The 16468-nt window shown below is 45.7% G+C and overlaps 1 protein-coding gene across 1 annotated transcript; it reads right to left on the bottom strand.

Moving 5' to 3' along the window:
* Positions 1–2748: 2748 nt before the first annotated feature.
* Positions 2749–16024, bottom strand: T265_00401 (hypothetical protein; the record flags this gene model as incomplete). The annotated part of the gene is made up of 4 exons (XM_009164174.1): positions 2749–3187; positions 14466–14657; positions 15291–15665; positions 15702–16024. The coding sequence occupies 4 exons, from the start codon at positions 15862–15864 to the stop codon at positions 2895–2897; spliced, it is 1023 nt and encodes a 340-aa protein (XP_009162438.1).
* Positions 16025–16468: the final 444 nt, after the last annotated feature.

The raw sequence follows: 16468 nt of genomic DNA, 5'->3' as shown, positions 1-16468 counted from the left end.
ACCTGGTATGAGAGACTCTGTGAGTGTCGCGGGACACTCTCCAGTATAGCTCAATGGATCGCTGAGGTGCGCAAACCGTCACACCATGGTAAGGTCCAGTCTCTTCGTGACGGTTGGGAACGAATAGGATTTCCTCGGTATACTGCGGCACCTGTAAATCTTATATTAGAGTTTGTACACATCTTGATGTAAGGTAATTCTGAGTGCTTTACATTGTTGCGAACTTCGAGGCCCTGAAATGAGAAAACGTTCTCTATAAGTCCACAACTTGAAGTGCAGGATCACAAAATTCCGTTTTGGTTTCGTCCATCAACCAACATGTACGTCAGTTGCTCTCGTTCTAACTTCCGCGGCATCCACATATTAACAAGCTAAGACGTAACTTCCTCAAGTTAAGGAGAGGTCACCTTCATTGAGATGATTTCGGTCATGTGATTTTTTCGATTGTAACCCCTCTCGATGAAACACTAACGGATTCACGGGAATGGGTAGTTATAACCAGAGGGGAAACACCACGATGGGTATGAGCCATGTTAGTCCAGCGGCAAGTTAAACTGAGCTAAACTGACAAGTTACTGAGCCCTTTTTCTTGATTTAGCTCAACCGGCAGTTTAGTCGAGGATACGCGCATAGCACGAGATAGTGAAAAATGTTACAGTAGTAATGTTTGAAAATAACGAGGGTGTAACACCAGATGCAGCAACGTAGGGCAATCCAAAACCCATCGATTTCAAGATAATTGCAATTTATCTCGTCGTTGTATTGAAATGAATCTTCGTGATTGGTTCTTATTTGAGCTAAGCTGGGTGAAATAAAAAATAAGCTTTCGTAATGACCAGGATGACAGGGACTAACGGTCGTTAAACAGGTTCACCAAATTGTACGAGCGTGTCTCGACCACAGTTTTGTCAGAATATTGAATATCTGATGCGCTCAATCTAGACCAAGTGAAATATTCACAAAAGCCATTTAGGACACTCGAACTGAACTAAAATGTCATTGTTCCGGTTTCCAGTTAGTATGGCCTATCACTAGTTATGCCTGTACGAGTTATTCTCGCCTGAAAACCACCACTTTGACAGCTTTTGTGAACGATTATGATCTGCGTGGAGCAGTGCGAAACAAGTCGAATAATGCGGACGCATATAGTGCAAGTGCACCAGGTATGACGCAAGTAGCCACGGAAATAGGGCTTGTGCAAGAAAACACCCCTTACCCACATTGCAAATGTTCTACTAACGGTTTTTCGGCGCCCATAAAAAATACAGGCTAACAGGAGATTAATACAATACAATACAATACAATAGGCTTGGCACCTAGGGAAAAAGTCTGTCTGAATGGAGATACGGTTGGTCACTATGGAGGCAAAAAATTCGGCTTAAAGAATTAAATGGAACGGATGCGAATGCCAAACCCGATATCGAATGGAAAATGCACTTGATACAGTTTTGTTCAAACTATCGACAAGAATGTATTTTCATCTTGGATGGAACTGCACTCATATATAAATGAACAAAGAGCAGTCATGTTCCGTTACATAATGACCCTGCGCGATGCAGAGGTACTAGCAAGGAACAACTAAAATTTGCCACTGGAAAGCGCTAGTAATTATCCACAGAAGGGGAATATTGGTAGTTCAGCCCTTGTTCATGATACCATTCAACGAACTATTTACATACGGTTCGGTGGCCAAGGACATAAGGTCGGTCGAAACTCAGTATATATATATATATCCTTCAGGTTTGGAAAATCTAGGCGATGTTGCAGATCGTGGGAAAGTCTGACATTTGACAGAGGCCTGGTGATCTGCTGTTGGTACAGATTGAAGTTCTCTGAGACAACGCGTCTCAATGCTCGAACACAAGTGCTTCGCTCAAAAAGGTTACACTACGCCGAGTACAACACGGTCTAAATCATTGCGCAGGCAATAGTGAGTTGAAAACAACGGAAGCAGTTACGATCCTGTGCCTTCGTACCCCACTGTGATCATAAGCAGGATGGCAGCAACTGTCCCTAACTTGACTATCTTTTAGAACAAGATCAGCCATTAGCTGCGGCGACGAGAAGACCGAGTTGTTTTGACTTTCGTATGACACAATAATTTTACTCGTTAGAAACATGAATTTTTGGGAAGGGACAACTAGACGGTTTGTAATGCGTGGTCATGGATATTTCTGCCTTATTAGAGCAAAATTTACATGAGCATTTATTACTTCGCGGTACGGCAGGTGTTGCTCCTGTAATCAAGCAGTACAGTTATCTGGAAGTTGCAAAATCAAGTCCAGTTTCACCAGGTAGTTGCTTAAATTCACTTCATATGCATTAAGCAAGAATAACGTTGTTTTGCTTCACCAACAGTGATAAAAGCTGATGCGGTTAACTACGGTGAACGGTCAGGGGACTTCACTGTACGAACAGTATGCCAGGGTGTCAGGAAAACGCAACAGCTACGCTCTGTAGCTGCATCTACGGCAGTGAAGCATCGGTGTTGAACACTGATGTCATGCTGTCAATGATGATGATGATGATGTAGCTGCATCTGGTGGTCCATTTGCCGTAATATACAACATAAGATTTCTTGGAATACAGAGTTCTTAAATTTTTTAAGCGGGATTTAGAATCATAAGGAGTATACGTTACACGGTAGATAACCAACAAACAGGACCAAACGACCAACAAGATGGGTGTCATACTCAGTGTGATAAACCAACGCCAACAATTTCACTCAACAGGAGTATACCAAGCCCCACGAAAGCAGCAAACAGAAACTGTTGCGAGGGAGCAAAAACGACTGCATTCAGTGGCAAGACCGTGTATTTGCAAGAAACCGATGCAAGAGTGGTAAACGGTTAAAAAATACTTCATCAAACTGCAAATATATAAAACATTTCAGATCACTGAAGTGATCTTCGGGAGTGGATAATACGATCCACAACTGACATGTGTCTGGTAACTTTCCTCGTAGAGGCGGTATGTCTGGGGGCTGTTGGGGAGACAACTGTTGGATGTTCGGACAGGGAAGTGGGGGACGATTGATGGTTGAAGTGCTTCAGATGTTCTTCGTAGGTAAAAGATGGCGAACATGGTGAAGCAGTGGAAGAAACTGAGATACCACTGTCACAACTTCCACCAGGCAAACGGGAAGCAGGTTTAGAACCATAGCGATTGCAGTCACGATCAGCGGTAGCTGGAACAGAGGAAACAGGCAAGGTGAAAACCGGATGGAAACATCGATTGGAGTAACGAAATGAAGAAAGTTCAGGTCCAGAACTCAGTATAAGACTGCCACAATCCGAGGGAAACCTGAGGTGTTGCTCGGTTAATCGGAGAGCCGGACAGGGTTCAGACCACGGACCATTTGTTTGCAGGGCACATCTTGAACTCAGAGCCATTTCGGGGGGCCAGATAGAAGTACTTACGAAAACAAGCTAGCACGTGTAAATAAGCTGAAGTTGGAGCGATAACTTCTCAACGAAAAAGTTCACAATCGTATATCCCATGGGTTCGACAGTGTTTCCAGTTCTACGTAAACCTTTTCACCAAAACCGCCTACTAAAATTAACAGGGCTTTTTAGTTGGAATTCTTAGCTCACTTTTTGAAATGATATGACTTCGAAACATCTTCGGGGTGCAGGATTAGATGAGCCTCAAAGACTGTGGTATTCTATGTCGACTAATTAGCCCGAACTAATGTGGGAAGCAGGATGCATTCCGGACAAAATGGGCCGTCCAGTCACCGGACTTTTATGCAAAAAGAGTTGAAGCGACTGTTTCAACCCAAATCAAAAGACAGCGACCGTTCCGAACATACTGCGAAGCCACAACCCAGGAGGCGGAACAAAGGCCCGAGAGCACTAGATAAGAATTTAAGCATATATGGAATGTGCAGAATACATATTAATAGTATGTCAAGTACTTGAGGAACGCCAAACGTTCTGCGGACTGGTATTTGCGGTCTACCTTGACCTCAAGCGAGCTTCAGACTTGTGGATAGAATGGCGCTCTTACAATAGTAGGCTAGCGATGAATGCCTTTGAGGTTTGCAAATATTTGCCGGGGGCCCTAACGTTTAACGACAAATTACTTAGAGGACTTCGCCACAAGCGGATCTTGTCAAGACCTGTTCATTCTTGCTGTGGTTGGCCCGAGGATCGCAAGTGTGGGCGTCAGCAAGCACCCCAAGAAATTTAACTTGGATTATACAGATGGTACTGATTTTGAAGTATGATATAATTAGAATAACCGAAGTATTCTCATGTGTTGGTAGATCTTGGCGCCTTCGGAACGCAGCCTTTCTTCCAATCCCATTGTACCCATTTGAAAATATGTAATGAGGAGCTGAGTTTGTCCTTTAGTTTGTGTATCTTGGCACCTGTGTCGGCTATGATCGACAGACGAAGTCGGGGCGAGCATTAATAAACTACGCGTAATAAACATCAAGGCGTGGTATCTTTGGCGTCAGAAACGCGACTGAACCAGGTAAACTGGTTGAATCGACACAAAAAACTGTCGTGGCTGTTAGACTTGGTCGCTTGGGTCCGAAGGCTCCAACATATGAATGGCCGATCTCCTGGCAGCGTAGCGGGCGTTAGTCAGCTGCACGCCCGCAGTGAATTGGCCCGTAACCAAGTATTTCGTAATGCATAAGAATTACCGGAGCCAGGTTAAGGCAATTTGGACGTGCTATATATGCACAACCACAATCTATCAGAGAAAGATGTTTCCATTCTGCATCACAGTTGGCGAAACGTTCGCGGGGAATAGGTCATTAAATGGTGGAACAAACGAAAGCGGTTACTATCAACTTGGGCCATGAAATTTGCGGGCCTTCCTACCGGGGCCCACATGTCTTCGCTTGCACATAGTTGGAAACTCTACACGACACGCGACGCCACATCCTAGACGAACCATCTATCTGGCGTGTTGTTGAATGTTGAGCAAATTTTGGGTTCGGTTCAAAAGAATGCTGCCATTTCCGTTAATCCTACTCAAGATGGTGCTCCGGTGTGTTGAGTTCGGCGTCCGGAGGTGTAACTAATTCCGAAACTCTTAATTGGGACACCTGCCTCCTACAATGAGGCCCAAGTCCTCCACTCCCTTTCAGTTCTTACCGGGGCATTGCTCCCCTCTGACCGCACAGAGTTGAGCACAAGTAATTGTCATCATTCTAAGCGTTGGGTCGTGTGGGTAATTGTTTCGTGCTGCCGTTGAATTACGCTCCACATAAGTAAAGACTTCGGCTAGAAGGCTGTTATTGGACTGGGACTTCCTAAGGTCGCAGTCAGTGACTTGTGTTTGCTTGCCATTGTGGGCTCCCTGCGTACTTATGACACTTTTATGCGTGGCACATGGAGCTGAAGGTACATTTTTGCCATTTAATCTCACCCCAGACCCAGTATGACGGTCACTTTGTGCCTGATGTGCGAGTCTTGACTGTGCTAGCGCATACTGCGCCTTGAAGAGCATTCACCATTGTTTGTCCTTTCTTTGGTTGTTAGTCTTTAGACGCCTGTTCCCATACCAAAATCTTTACATACTTTGGGATTCACCTCATCAGACTGGCACTGTCCTTGGCATGATTTCGAATGAGACGTTTCTCTCTTTTCTCCCATATTCTCCTGTTACTCTTTCGCATTCATCGCTTGCATTCACTTCTTATGTTTGTGACCATGCTCTTCAAAAATAAATGATAATTGCCAGACGTTACATCTAACCCGGTCCACGTGACCCGGTTGTAAATTGAGTGAAGTTTGAATTTCAGATATTGATTTTTACTTTCGTTTACTCAGTACTTATGTGACATGGATTGCAGTTAATAAGAACATTCGAATAGTACTTCCTGCACGAATTGCCTTCTCCTTCAATCGCCATTGCTAACCCACTCCAGAAAATCTCACTGCAGCGCGCTTGGTGCTTATTCCAACAGCTCTGTAGGTACGTGATTTCCCTACAGCCCAGTGATAGTGAGAATGGGAAGATTGCACCCCAGTCGACTTCGCTATCTGGAGAACAGCTAGTCAGTGACCAATAAGTGGTGCGAGAAGCCTTACCTAAAGAAGTGTAAGCGTCAATATTCAGCATTAAAGGTCATTAAGATCGCCAGATTGAAAAGTAGAATTCGAGGACGGAAAGCATGAGGGAAAATTTACATTTTTGTGTTTGCTGGGATGTTTCCCCTCAATCTGTCGTATTCTGGGGTTTACTGACCCCTGTTATCCAAAAAAAGAAAAAAAACAGACAAATCAAATATTAAACCTAGAAGAACTTGTAAACATTTGGCGATTTACACCTATTCGCTGACACTTGCGTTCTGGAATGCAACAAGCCTCAGAATAAACACATTGGACTTCCTTGGCATATCCTAGTGGATTTTTGTACAGCTTGGATGATCAAATTGAGTGAAACGATGCAATTTATATGGTCCACATGAACTGAAAATTTCCATTGTATTCATGAATACAGCAACGATTCTGCATAATTTGTGCAGAGATACTTTGGATTTTATTTACCTGCACCCATGGTACTGAGAAATGATCTGACTCTCTGTAAACTGAGGTAGGGTTCAGAACCGAAATTCAGTTCTAGTGGAACCTCATTAGCATTTTGTGTAAATGACAATAGTCTTTCATCTGTGACACTATCCCGGTGACTAGCTGTCACGCTTGGGGGTTGAGACACTGTCAGGTTGCCCAAACCTAGACAGAAGCAGGAATCGGGTTCGAACCACGAACCTTCCAGTCAGTAAATTCGAGCATTTTAACCACTGAACCATCTCGAGGGATGCGCAGCCTACTGACTTCGCATTCACATGACCAGTGGACATTCAGTGCACCACTTAGATCATCACAACACAGGGGAGATAATGTATGTGACACATGTGTTTCACAATAACTTCACGCGTATAGATGCATCAAGTTGGCAGTTGGTAACGAAGCGCTTAAGGACGTTCTTAAAACGAGGATTGTGCTCAAACAGAGCTAAACGAAAATCAGTGCTGCATAGAAAAGCACAGTTACGCTCTAAACATTAAAGGCGATAGGCTCCGATACGATAACTTGAGGTATTTTGAATTCCGAACTGGAATCAGAACATCTTGAAATTGAAGTGCACAGAATGCATTGAACATCATAAACATAGATAAAGTACAACAGTTACAGTCTAGTTTTAGTCATTAGGTTAAAGCTCCAATGAATTCTAACTACACAACCCATACAAACGTGCCTTTTATTCAGTCACACGTTGGAGCCAGAGGACTGTTTCAAAGTTTCTGGCTGCAAATTCGAATGCGGAACAAACGTTGTCGCTCAGGTGGTGCATATTAATCAACCGATATCTGTATTTCCATGTTGTAAGCAGTCTGAGCTCAGAGAAAGCACGAGAGCTCAGTTTAAGACGGAGTTGCCAGAGACCGAAAAGTTAGGAGAAGCGATGCAACAAATTTTACGTGACCTTTACAGGGTTCAACAAAAATACGCACCCCGGTTGATGGTTTTGCCGTTTTTGTGATAAAGTAACTAATACTGGAAAACAATCACTCTAATGAAGTATTAAACATCATTTCTTCAGTTGTGACTAGTTACACATTTGATGTTGCACGCCGAATTAGCTAGTTTCAGCAAGTTGCTGAAGTAAAGCAAGTTATCTTCGCGTAGTTGAGAGTTAGGGTATTCTATACGTAAATTCTGGGGGGAAAGAATAGCTTAAAAACCAGAACTATAGAGAATATACACTCATTTGTAAACTAATTTGGTTCTTTCGAGAGACTCACCTGGAACCCAGCTGACTCTCTTTTATGATGTTCTCAGGCAACTGAATGTGCTGCACCAGGCCGCCTCATGTTTCAGTCGCTACGATATTTGAAATATCGCGATACATGTATATCTTTGTAATGTACTACTCATAAGGTTGCTGAACTATAGAGAATTCAGTATCACTAAAATGAGGGGCACTTTATCAAGAGCTTAGAGCAGGACTCGACACCGGTGGTCAAAGACTGATGACAATCTGGAGAGAAACTGACAGGACAAACGCCACTGACATCGAGTAGCTGATATTCCTTGTAGCGTCTCCAGTCAAAAGCAGGACAGAAACAACAGAGACCTCAACCTGGAGGGTGCACTATACAAGCAACACAAACACTGCGCGCTCCCTTTCACACCCTTCTGCCAAGCCACAAGTCCACCTCATAGTTTGTCCCATTTTGAACGGTACTCGTCCCAGTAGATGAGCTCGCTAAGCGTAGCACATGACCGAGCCACCATAGGAACACATTACTGTAGCCTGGTACTCGAGGTCCGAACTTTCCACTTCGGTGGAGAGCACATGCAGAAAGATGGTATCATGGTGGTCAGTTTGTGCATACTTTGAGTTCATCTTGGACATCTTGAACATTGTGTTCATCTAGTACTCCAGATCGACACAATTTTCACAGGCAACGATTTGAACACCAGTTTTGAAAACTGTAGAGTTCGCCCCATCAGTTTATCGATGACAGAGTTGAACAAAAATGAAGGGAGTGAACATCTATGCCGGACATCATTTCCTATAGAGAAGCTTCTAGAGAGCACCCCACACTCACATGTCCAGAAGTATGTGAATCTAAGGATTGGACTAAATTCAAACTTCTGAGGCATCCCTTGTTGAGCAAGTGCAGTTGGGTGCACTGACTGATTGAAAGAATCAAACACACCGTTGAAGACAAGGGACAACCAGACTGTAGGTCTTCCGTACATATGGCGTCATTTCAACGCCTGTCGGTGATAGTGTGGTCGACGCGGCTTCCGATCGATCAAGGCCCCACTCGATGCTCACGGGTCAAGGTTTCGCGCCGTCGTGAGACGACTAAGAATTGGTGACGCCAGAAGCCTTGTTACAGAGGAATTCAAATAAGCGCTTATATCGCTATGGCATTCACCGCGAGTAAGCCTTTTAAAGACGGACACTAGCCCCGATTGATCCCTATTGTCTGGGACGCTCTTTTCACTATATACACACAAATGGACCACACAGGCACTGGCCGAGGAATCCACCATGGTCCTTGAACGCAGCAGATGACAGGAAGTCGGGATAAACACTACGAGGTTTATGAGGTTGAAGGGTGCTCCGTATTCAGAGTCCACGTTTTTATCGAAGGACTACAGTCCAGATCGGAGGTGGCACGTGTTCGCCCGCATTGCCGTTCAGGGTCTTCTACCAAACAGTCCAAAAGTTGCTCTTTTTCAGACATCCCAGCCGTTGTGATCGCGGATGGTTCTGTGGCAAGGGGACTCAAGGAATCAGTCGGGCAAATTAAGCAGAACAATCTCCTGACACATCCAGTATTCCTCGATCCTTTAGTTCCTCCGGTCTTCCGGATCGACCAAACTTCTCTGTCTGCGCAGACACTTAGTTTAGCCTGGTATTGGGTGATGTACTGGGTTGGGCTATAGTTGCGACGAGAAGGAATCTGCCGCCGGGTATTCAGCAAGGCCTATCAAAGATCCAACAATTGGAAGAGACTGTACCGCAGGTAGAAATCTCGTGATCACGTACAGCTTCGAATATACCGCTCCAGCGACGGTTGGTGGCCTAAAGAGGAGCAGCAGGCAAGCGGTGGGGAAGTGGATTATGATACATTAGTTTGAGCTTGCCACCGACCAAGCGGTGTGCGTACTTATGCACCAACCTGGAAGACAATGAAAACAGCGGCCAGATGGCTGGTCGAAGTTTACGCAAGTAGTTCACAAGGAGGGGCAGGCATTGATCGACCCTCGCCACCGGCAACTGATGGGTTGTGGTCTGTGTCCGAGGTTGGTCCGTCTCGTGGCCAAACAAAGACGACTACCCCATTGGGCCTCAGTAGTGCTTAGTCTACCTACCTGAACGGTAATGTCACCAGCAACCACGAGGTCGGAGCTTTCAGTCCGTTGCAAAAGATTACCTAAAGCGTCATAAAAACTGTCTTTTCCGTCATGAGGAGACTAGAACTTACCATGGTGTGAGGTTTTGTGAACCTCCATATATTAGTGACAATCAGAGCCTCTTACACCGACTTGGTCAACTGGTAAAGCTTTAATTCTTCCGGTCGGTTATTTTTCAGTTCGCCGAGCTTGTGTGTTGGATTTCACGTGTTTCATCATCAATCGAAGTAATATAGTCGCACTGACGATGTCACCTCGATTGATGATACGACGGAGCGGGTAAGCGAAAACGGAATGCTACTGGGGCCTCCCCTCTTTTCTGACATATTCGTCCTCCTCAACCTGCTACCAGCGACATATCCCTAGATTCATTCTTACAAACAGATCCGCCCATCGCTCATTCCCGCTGGGCGAAATATCTAGTGTTAACTCGGCTGACACTTTGCAATCATTCTTCAAACCCCGACTTTCAGTTCAGCTGGGGGTTGAGATGGCCCAAGTGGTTAGAGCGCTAATTTACTGACCGGAGGGTCCGTGGTTCGAACCCAACCTCTGCCTCTCGACTCCCCTGTCTAGGCTTGGGCAACCTGGCAGTATCCCGGCCCTTGTGCAACCTTTGGGTGGCATGGCAGTTAGGCACCGAAAGGGTGCTACAGCTGGACGATTTTTTTCAGTTAAACTGGCAGTCTTAATCGTTCTCAGTCTGAAACGAGCTGGACTAGCTTGCTAGTGCTGCGCTACCCGTCTAAAACGAGGATTCAAGACCCAAATACAATTTTTTGGACTGACCTGTCGGTCTCCAATCGCTTCTGAATACGCACTTCTGGTGATTCAGAAGCCGCTGCTGCTGGGATGGGTATTGTGCTAAGCCACCAAGCTGAAGGCTTTCTGTTGAATAGTTGCTAGTTGTCTCCGTATACTCTTTACCAACGTTTGTGAGTATCCCATAAACGCACCGACGACCGGCGCCTGTTCACCGTACCTACTTACGCTCCAACAGAATATAGCTCTGACAAACCTAAAACAGTTTTTGAAGACATTTTGGATGTCTTGTTGCGGCAGGGTAGGAGCTCAGATATTGTTGTGGTTGCCCGGGGTATGAATACACAAATAGGTTGGACACATGTCATACTGTCGATGATGATGAAGAGCTAGACTTAGCGCTGCTGAGGTTCAATTGAGTGGTATCCTGAGACGGGTTGAGAAGCGCGGACAACGGCGAACACTTGATGAAATTATGGGCTACGGTCCACTTCTATGCGGTGCCGACCTCTGAAACAACCGAAGCCATTTGGATACATGGCGTCCCCGCACTCAAACCAACCTGAGAACACAGACAGAGCACATCGCCATTAGCAACAGCTCGTCCAGAAACACCAATGCGGAATCGCATCATGCGCTTGTTCGTTGCGCTTTTTAGGAGCGCGCATGATGCGCACAATTCGTGTGACCACTGGGGCTCTCGGACACTGATGCGAGATAGGTCTACCAGAACCGCCTAATGAAGTCCCTTTCGAAAGACAAGTCTTCCGGTGTTGACTCTCACTGGAAGATACTGCCCGCAACCCCAAGATGCTGGGCGCTTCGCTTGTGGAATGGTCCAACCAACTAGACCTAGATCTCAAGCTCGGACACGTATTCCTGCCGGTCAGTGGTACAATACCACTCAAAGAAGTGTCGGGCTTCAGATGAAAAAGAGGTTATGGGTAGATCGAGGAGCTTCGTGGATCCCGAAAGTTCAAGAGATGTAGGTGAGGATCTCTGGCACTGTGCGTCAACTGTTCCAGTTGATACGCACGAAGGGATAAGCGCCCCCGGTGACCGAACAATAACTGATAAAAACGACGCTTATTTGTGAAAAAGAGCACCTGAATCACTGAACTGAACACTTCCAAGAGTGATTCATCTGGCCACCTGCAATTGCACGGCCGGATTTCCAATCGGTAACACAGCCCTGGAGAATGAACTTGAAATCCCAGTGGCTTCGGAAATAAGCTATTGCTTTTGTCCTCCATGAGTCACCGAGTTCCTAGTCCCGAAGAGCTGCCACCCACTCTTCTCAAACATTCAGTTAAAGTCACTCGACAGGACGTACAGTCTTTGAAAATAACTCTGAGAGTTCAAGTGACACTGAAGGTTGTGGAACACTACACGTATCTTGGAAGTTGCGTCAGTTCTGACGCAAGTGTGACGGAAGAACAGGGGAAAAACCTTTCAAATACAACACCTTTCAGGTGCCTACCAGCCATGCTAACCGGAGTACGAGGGCTGCGATACTGCCAACTTTCCCAAGCCTAGACGGGGGAAATCGAGATGCAGGGGTCGAAACGAAATAAACACATGGGTCTCGAAATTGCGTTTGTCAAATAGCAACCTGTAACATCAAAAAGGCATCTCACTGGGTCTCAAAGGGCACATGTCATACTACAGCAAGGGATGCATAGTTGCACAGCAAATTCGGGCGAAGGATTTCAGACATCTTCAGGTATTTGACCAGCAATGTCCCAGAAGTATCGCTGAAATCGGTTTGTACTTAGCGATGAGGTGATCAGGAGACAGGTTTTCGTGAAGCAGAGGGTACTTAAATCAAAGAATTCACTCAGTATTGCAAGCTAAGGTAGTAGGCTTATGTTATGCACGACGAGTTACCGCCTGTCAAGGCGAGCGCTGTCTCCCATGTCTAATTCGGAGCGACGATAACCTAGAGGTGGACAGAACTTCACGTAGCTGAAGGATGGTATGAGAAGTTTGGGGGCCACTGGTGTTGTCCGTCTTCCAGGATAGGGTCCACGTGACCCGCCGTGCTTCGCTGAAGACACTGAACTATATGATGGCCAATCGGTATCAGTGGCGCTCATGTCGTCATTTTCCATCTAGCTTGCCTGACTGAGCACGGGAGGTGTAGGCATCTCGGATGTTTGGGGCAGGCTAGGTCTGGGTCCCTCTCATTGCTCTATTTTTCTCTCTATTATGGGGCTTTGTTTAAATAAGTTGACGTGGTCGTAAGACAGCGAAGTAGCAGTGTTCTTCTCTTGTATTGATATCAAGGACGATTGGCAGGTTCAGAACTAGTCTATCCGGGCGTAAGCGGACAAACTGAACGGGGAGCAATGGGTCTGTGGCGCAAGATTTTTCAACAGGTGTTGCCAAACGGACCACGCAGAAACTAGTAACGAGTTCCCAACAAAGCGGAGACGCCTCGGCTTGACACCCACTCGGAATACCCAAATGCGGCAGACCTCGCGTTACTAAAAGTATGCAGCAAGAATTGGAAAGAGACCGAGGGGGCAATTAGTGCAATTACAGTACCCGCGTCCCAGAGTTGTTTCAGACAGTTTACATCAATAGAAGGAATCTAACGTACGAGCAAAAGCCGCTTATTGTTCTGCTTGCTTCAATGTGCAAACAATAAGGGTAGGTTTTGGGGCTTAAAAATCATTCGAGGTTTAAAATCTACTACTGAAGATGGGCGCACAGAAGGTGGAGTCAAGCGTGGTGCGAAGCGAAAAAGGCGAATAGTACTGGTGCTGGGACCTGCATTGAGCAGAACAGGGAGCATGTGAAAGTGTCTGAGAGGAGGCGACATAAGTAGCGGGTTCTCTCTTACCCACTGTGTTGATGGTACCACAAGGGGGCCGATGTGGTGTGGCAGTGTTTTTGGCTGAGGTTCAGGGTTGTAGGCAGGCTCTCAGCCGAACTCTTTGATTGACAAAGCTGATTATAGGGGAGTGTATGACTAGCAGTACAAGTCGTTTCAAGAGGTCGCCACGCAATTTCCAAAACCCTACCTGTATTCAGAAGACTGTTCATCGGACCTCTATCCACTGATCAACTTGGTAGTGGTTGTATCCAACCATGCAGCATAATTACAAGGATGAACTATTTAACACGTATATCACTCAGGGCTTAGAGTGGTTAGAGCGCGAGTTTGCTGACCGGAAGGTCCATTGTTCGAACCTCTCTCTGCCTCTCCACTTCCTCTGTTCTAACCTTGGGCAACCTTCCCTCGGGTAACATGGCAGCTAGACACCGAAAGAATGTTACAGCTGAACAGTTTATTTTGCCGCTATACCGCATATAACCACGTGACCATTGGGCACAGTGACATAGATGTCAGAAAGCGTTTCTGAGATAAGCCCTCGTAATCCTTGTGCTACAAAAGTTCATTACCAAGTCCATTACCAACAAGTCAACAGTAGAGGGTTTAGTTTCTACATAATCGTGGACGAAAAAGAAAAGAACTACGGGTGTCACCTATGTCTGGCTTCTCCACTAGACCAGTGAAGACCACTGGAGATTTAAAAGCAGTCCTTATGATGGAAGTAGCTTTGATTCAGAAGGACACTTATGGGGATGAAGCATGTGGTGTTTGTGAAGTATTACCAGTGCAACGTTGTAAACAGGCTGAAGCGACAGTTATGAATTGAACGCGGCCGTCGAAGACAAACTCACCAAGCGTTAGGTTGTCGACAAGGTAGCGTGGAAGGAGGCAATTTTTCCCACGTACAGAATCCGGCCCGCAATGATTGGCTGAGAACAGCGAGGAAGAGCACTTGTAGCTGGTACCTCCAGATAACTCAGATCGAGAATCCAAATTGTTGATGAAATCCGGTGCCGAAAAATGCGGTTGGGTAATAGGGGTCGAGATAGCAGTGGTAAGTTCGTGGTTATCTGACGATGTCCCAAGGATTTCATTCAGGAAGTCGTCGAGACAGTGCGGATTGTCAACTTCTTCTGTAGCGACTGCAACTTTTGAAACTACATACTATAGAAAAGATGATCGGATATACATACCTGAAATTTTTGTCGATTCATATCTTGAGAAGGGATAGGAACAGGCCGTCGATGAACACAGGTTTTTTATCATCCCGTTGCGGCATTCAAGCGACATCAATATACTATAAACTCCACGGCTGTGACAAACTGGGCAAAGTGGTGATGCCCCACCGACCGAATTGTTCGAACCTCTCTCTGCCTCTCCACTTCCTCTGTTCTAACCTTGGGCAACCTTCCCTCGGGTAACATGGCAGCTAGACACCGAAAGAATGTTACAGCTGAACAGTTTATTTTGCCGCTATACCGCATATAACCACGTGACCATTGGGCACAGTGACATAGATGTCAGAAAGCGTTTCTGAGATAAGCCCTCGTAATCCTTGTGCTACAAAAGTTCATTACCAAGTCCATTACCAACAAGTCAACAGTAGAGGGTTTAGTTTCTACATAATCGTGGACGAAAAAGAAAAGAACTACGGGTGTCACCTATGTCTGGCTTCTCCACTAGACCAGTGAAGACCACTGGAGATTTAAAAGCAGTCCTTATGATGGAAGTAGCTTTGATTCAGAAGGACACTTATGGGGATGAAGCATGTGGTGTTTGTGAAGTATTACCAGTGCAACGTTGTAAACAGGCTGAAGCGACAGTTATGAATTGAACGCGGCCGTCGAAGACAAACTCACCAAGCGTTAGGTTGTCGACAAGGTAGCGTGGAAGGAGGCAATTTTTCCCACGTACAGAATCCGGCCCGCAATGATTGGTTGAGAACAGCGAGGAAGAGCACTTGTAGCTGGTACCTCCAGATAACTCAGATCGAGAATCCAAATTGTTGATGAAATCCGGTGCCGAAAAATGCGGTTGGGTAATAGGGGTCGAGATAGCAGTGGTAAGTTCGTGGTTATCTGACGATGTCCCAAGGATTTCATTCAGGAAGTCGTCGAGACAGTGCGGATTGTCAACTTCTTCTGTAGCGACTGCAACTTTTGAAACTACATACTATAGAAAAGATGATCGGATATACATACCTGAAATTTTTGTCGATTCATATCTTGAGAAGGGATAGGAACAGGCCGTCGATGAACACAGGTTTTTTATCATCCCGTTGCGGCATTCAAGCGACATCAATATACTATAAACTCCACGGCTGTGACAAACTGGGCAAAGTGGTGATGCCCCACCGACCGACATCAGAATTATGGTATGCACACTACGGAAGCACCAAGAGAGCGATTCTCCGAAGACAGGTGTTCACGACGATTTCTGCAATGAAAACAGAAAGCACATTAGCCATGGTATGCAGGGTTGTGTATCACCAAATATTACATATAAACCAACCAAGATGGAGGCCCTGTATTTTACACTGGTCCCCTTTTTGAAGAACGACGCCACCGGTGCATTATCGCCGTGGAGGCTCTATGACCTGTGTGCAAATGTGTAGAGAAAGGACCTTTGTGTTAGAACAATCAATGCGTGGTAACTATTTTGGCGCGGCCGTCAGATATGTAGTATGCACTCTGGAAGCGGCAGGGGAAAAGGATTCTCCGAAGGTAGGCATTCATTAAGAGCTCAATGGATTGAACATGTAAATCAAATTAACGAACCCTATCCCAGTAATAAAAGTTGTACATCATAAATACCTACATGCAAATCGACCAAAATGACACGAACTACAGTCTACAGGGCTGAAGCACAAGAGCGTGACGAAAATTCAAACAGCCCGCTTTTTCAGATGAGCCCGCTGGGATATTTCTCTAGTTCATGAACCATGTGTCTGTTGCGAGTACACCAATGC

The sequence above is a fragment of the Opisthorchis viverrini genome, assembly GCF_000715545.1.
Source record: "Opisthorchis viverrini unplaced genomic scaffold opera_v5_4, whole genome shotgun sequence".
Taxonomy (NCBI): domain Eukaryota; kingdom Metazoa; phylum Platyhelminthes; class Trematoda; order Opisthorchiida; family Opisthorchiidae; genus Opisthorchis; species Opisthorchis viverrini.
This window is presented reverse-complemented; position numbering and strand designations above follow the sequence as displayed.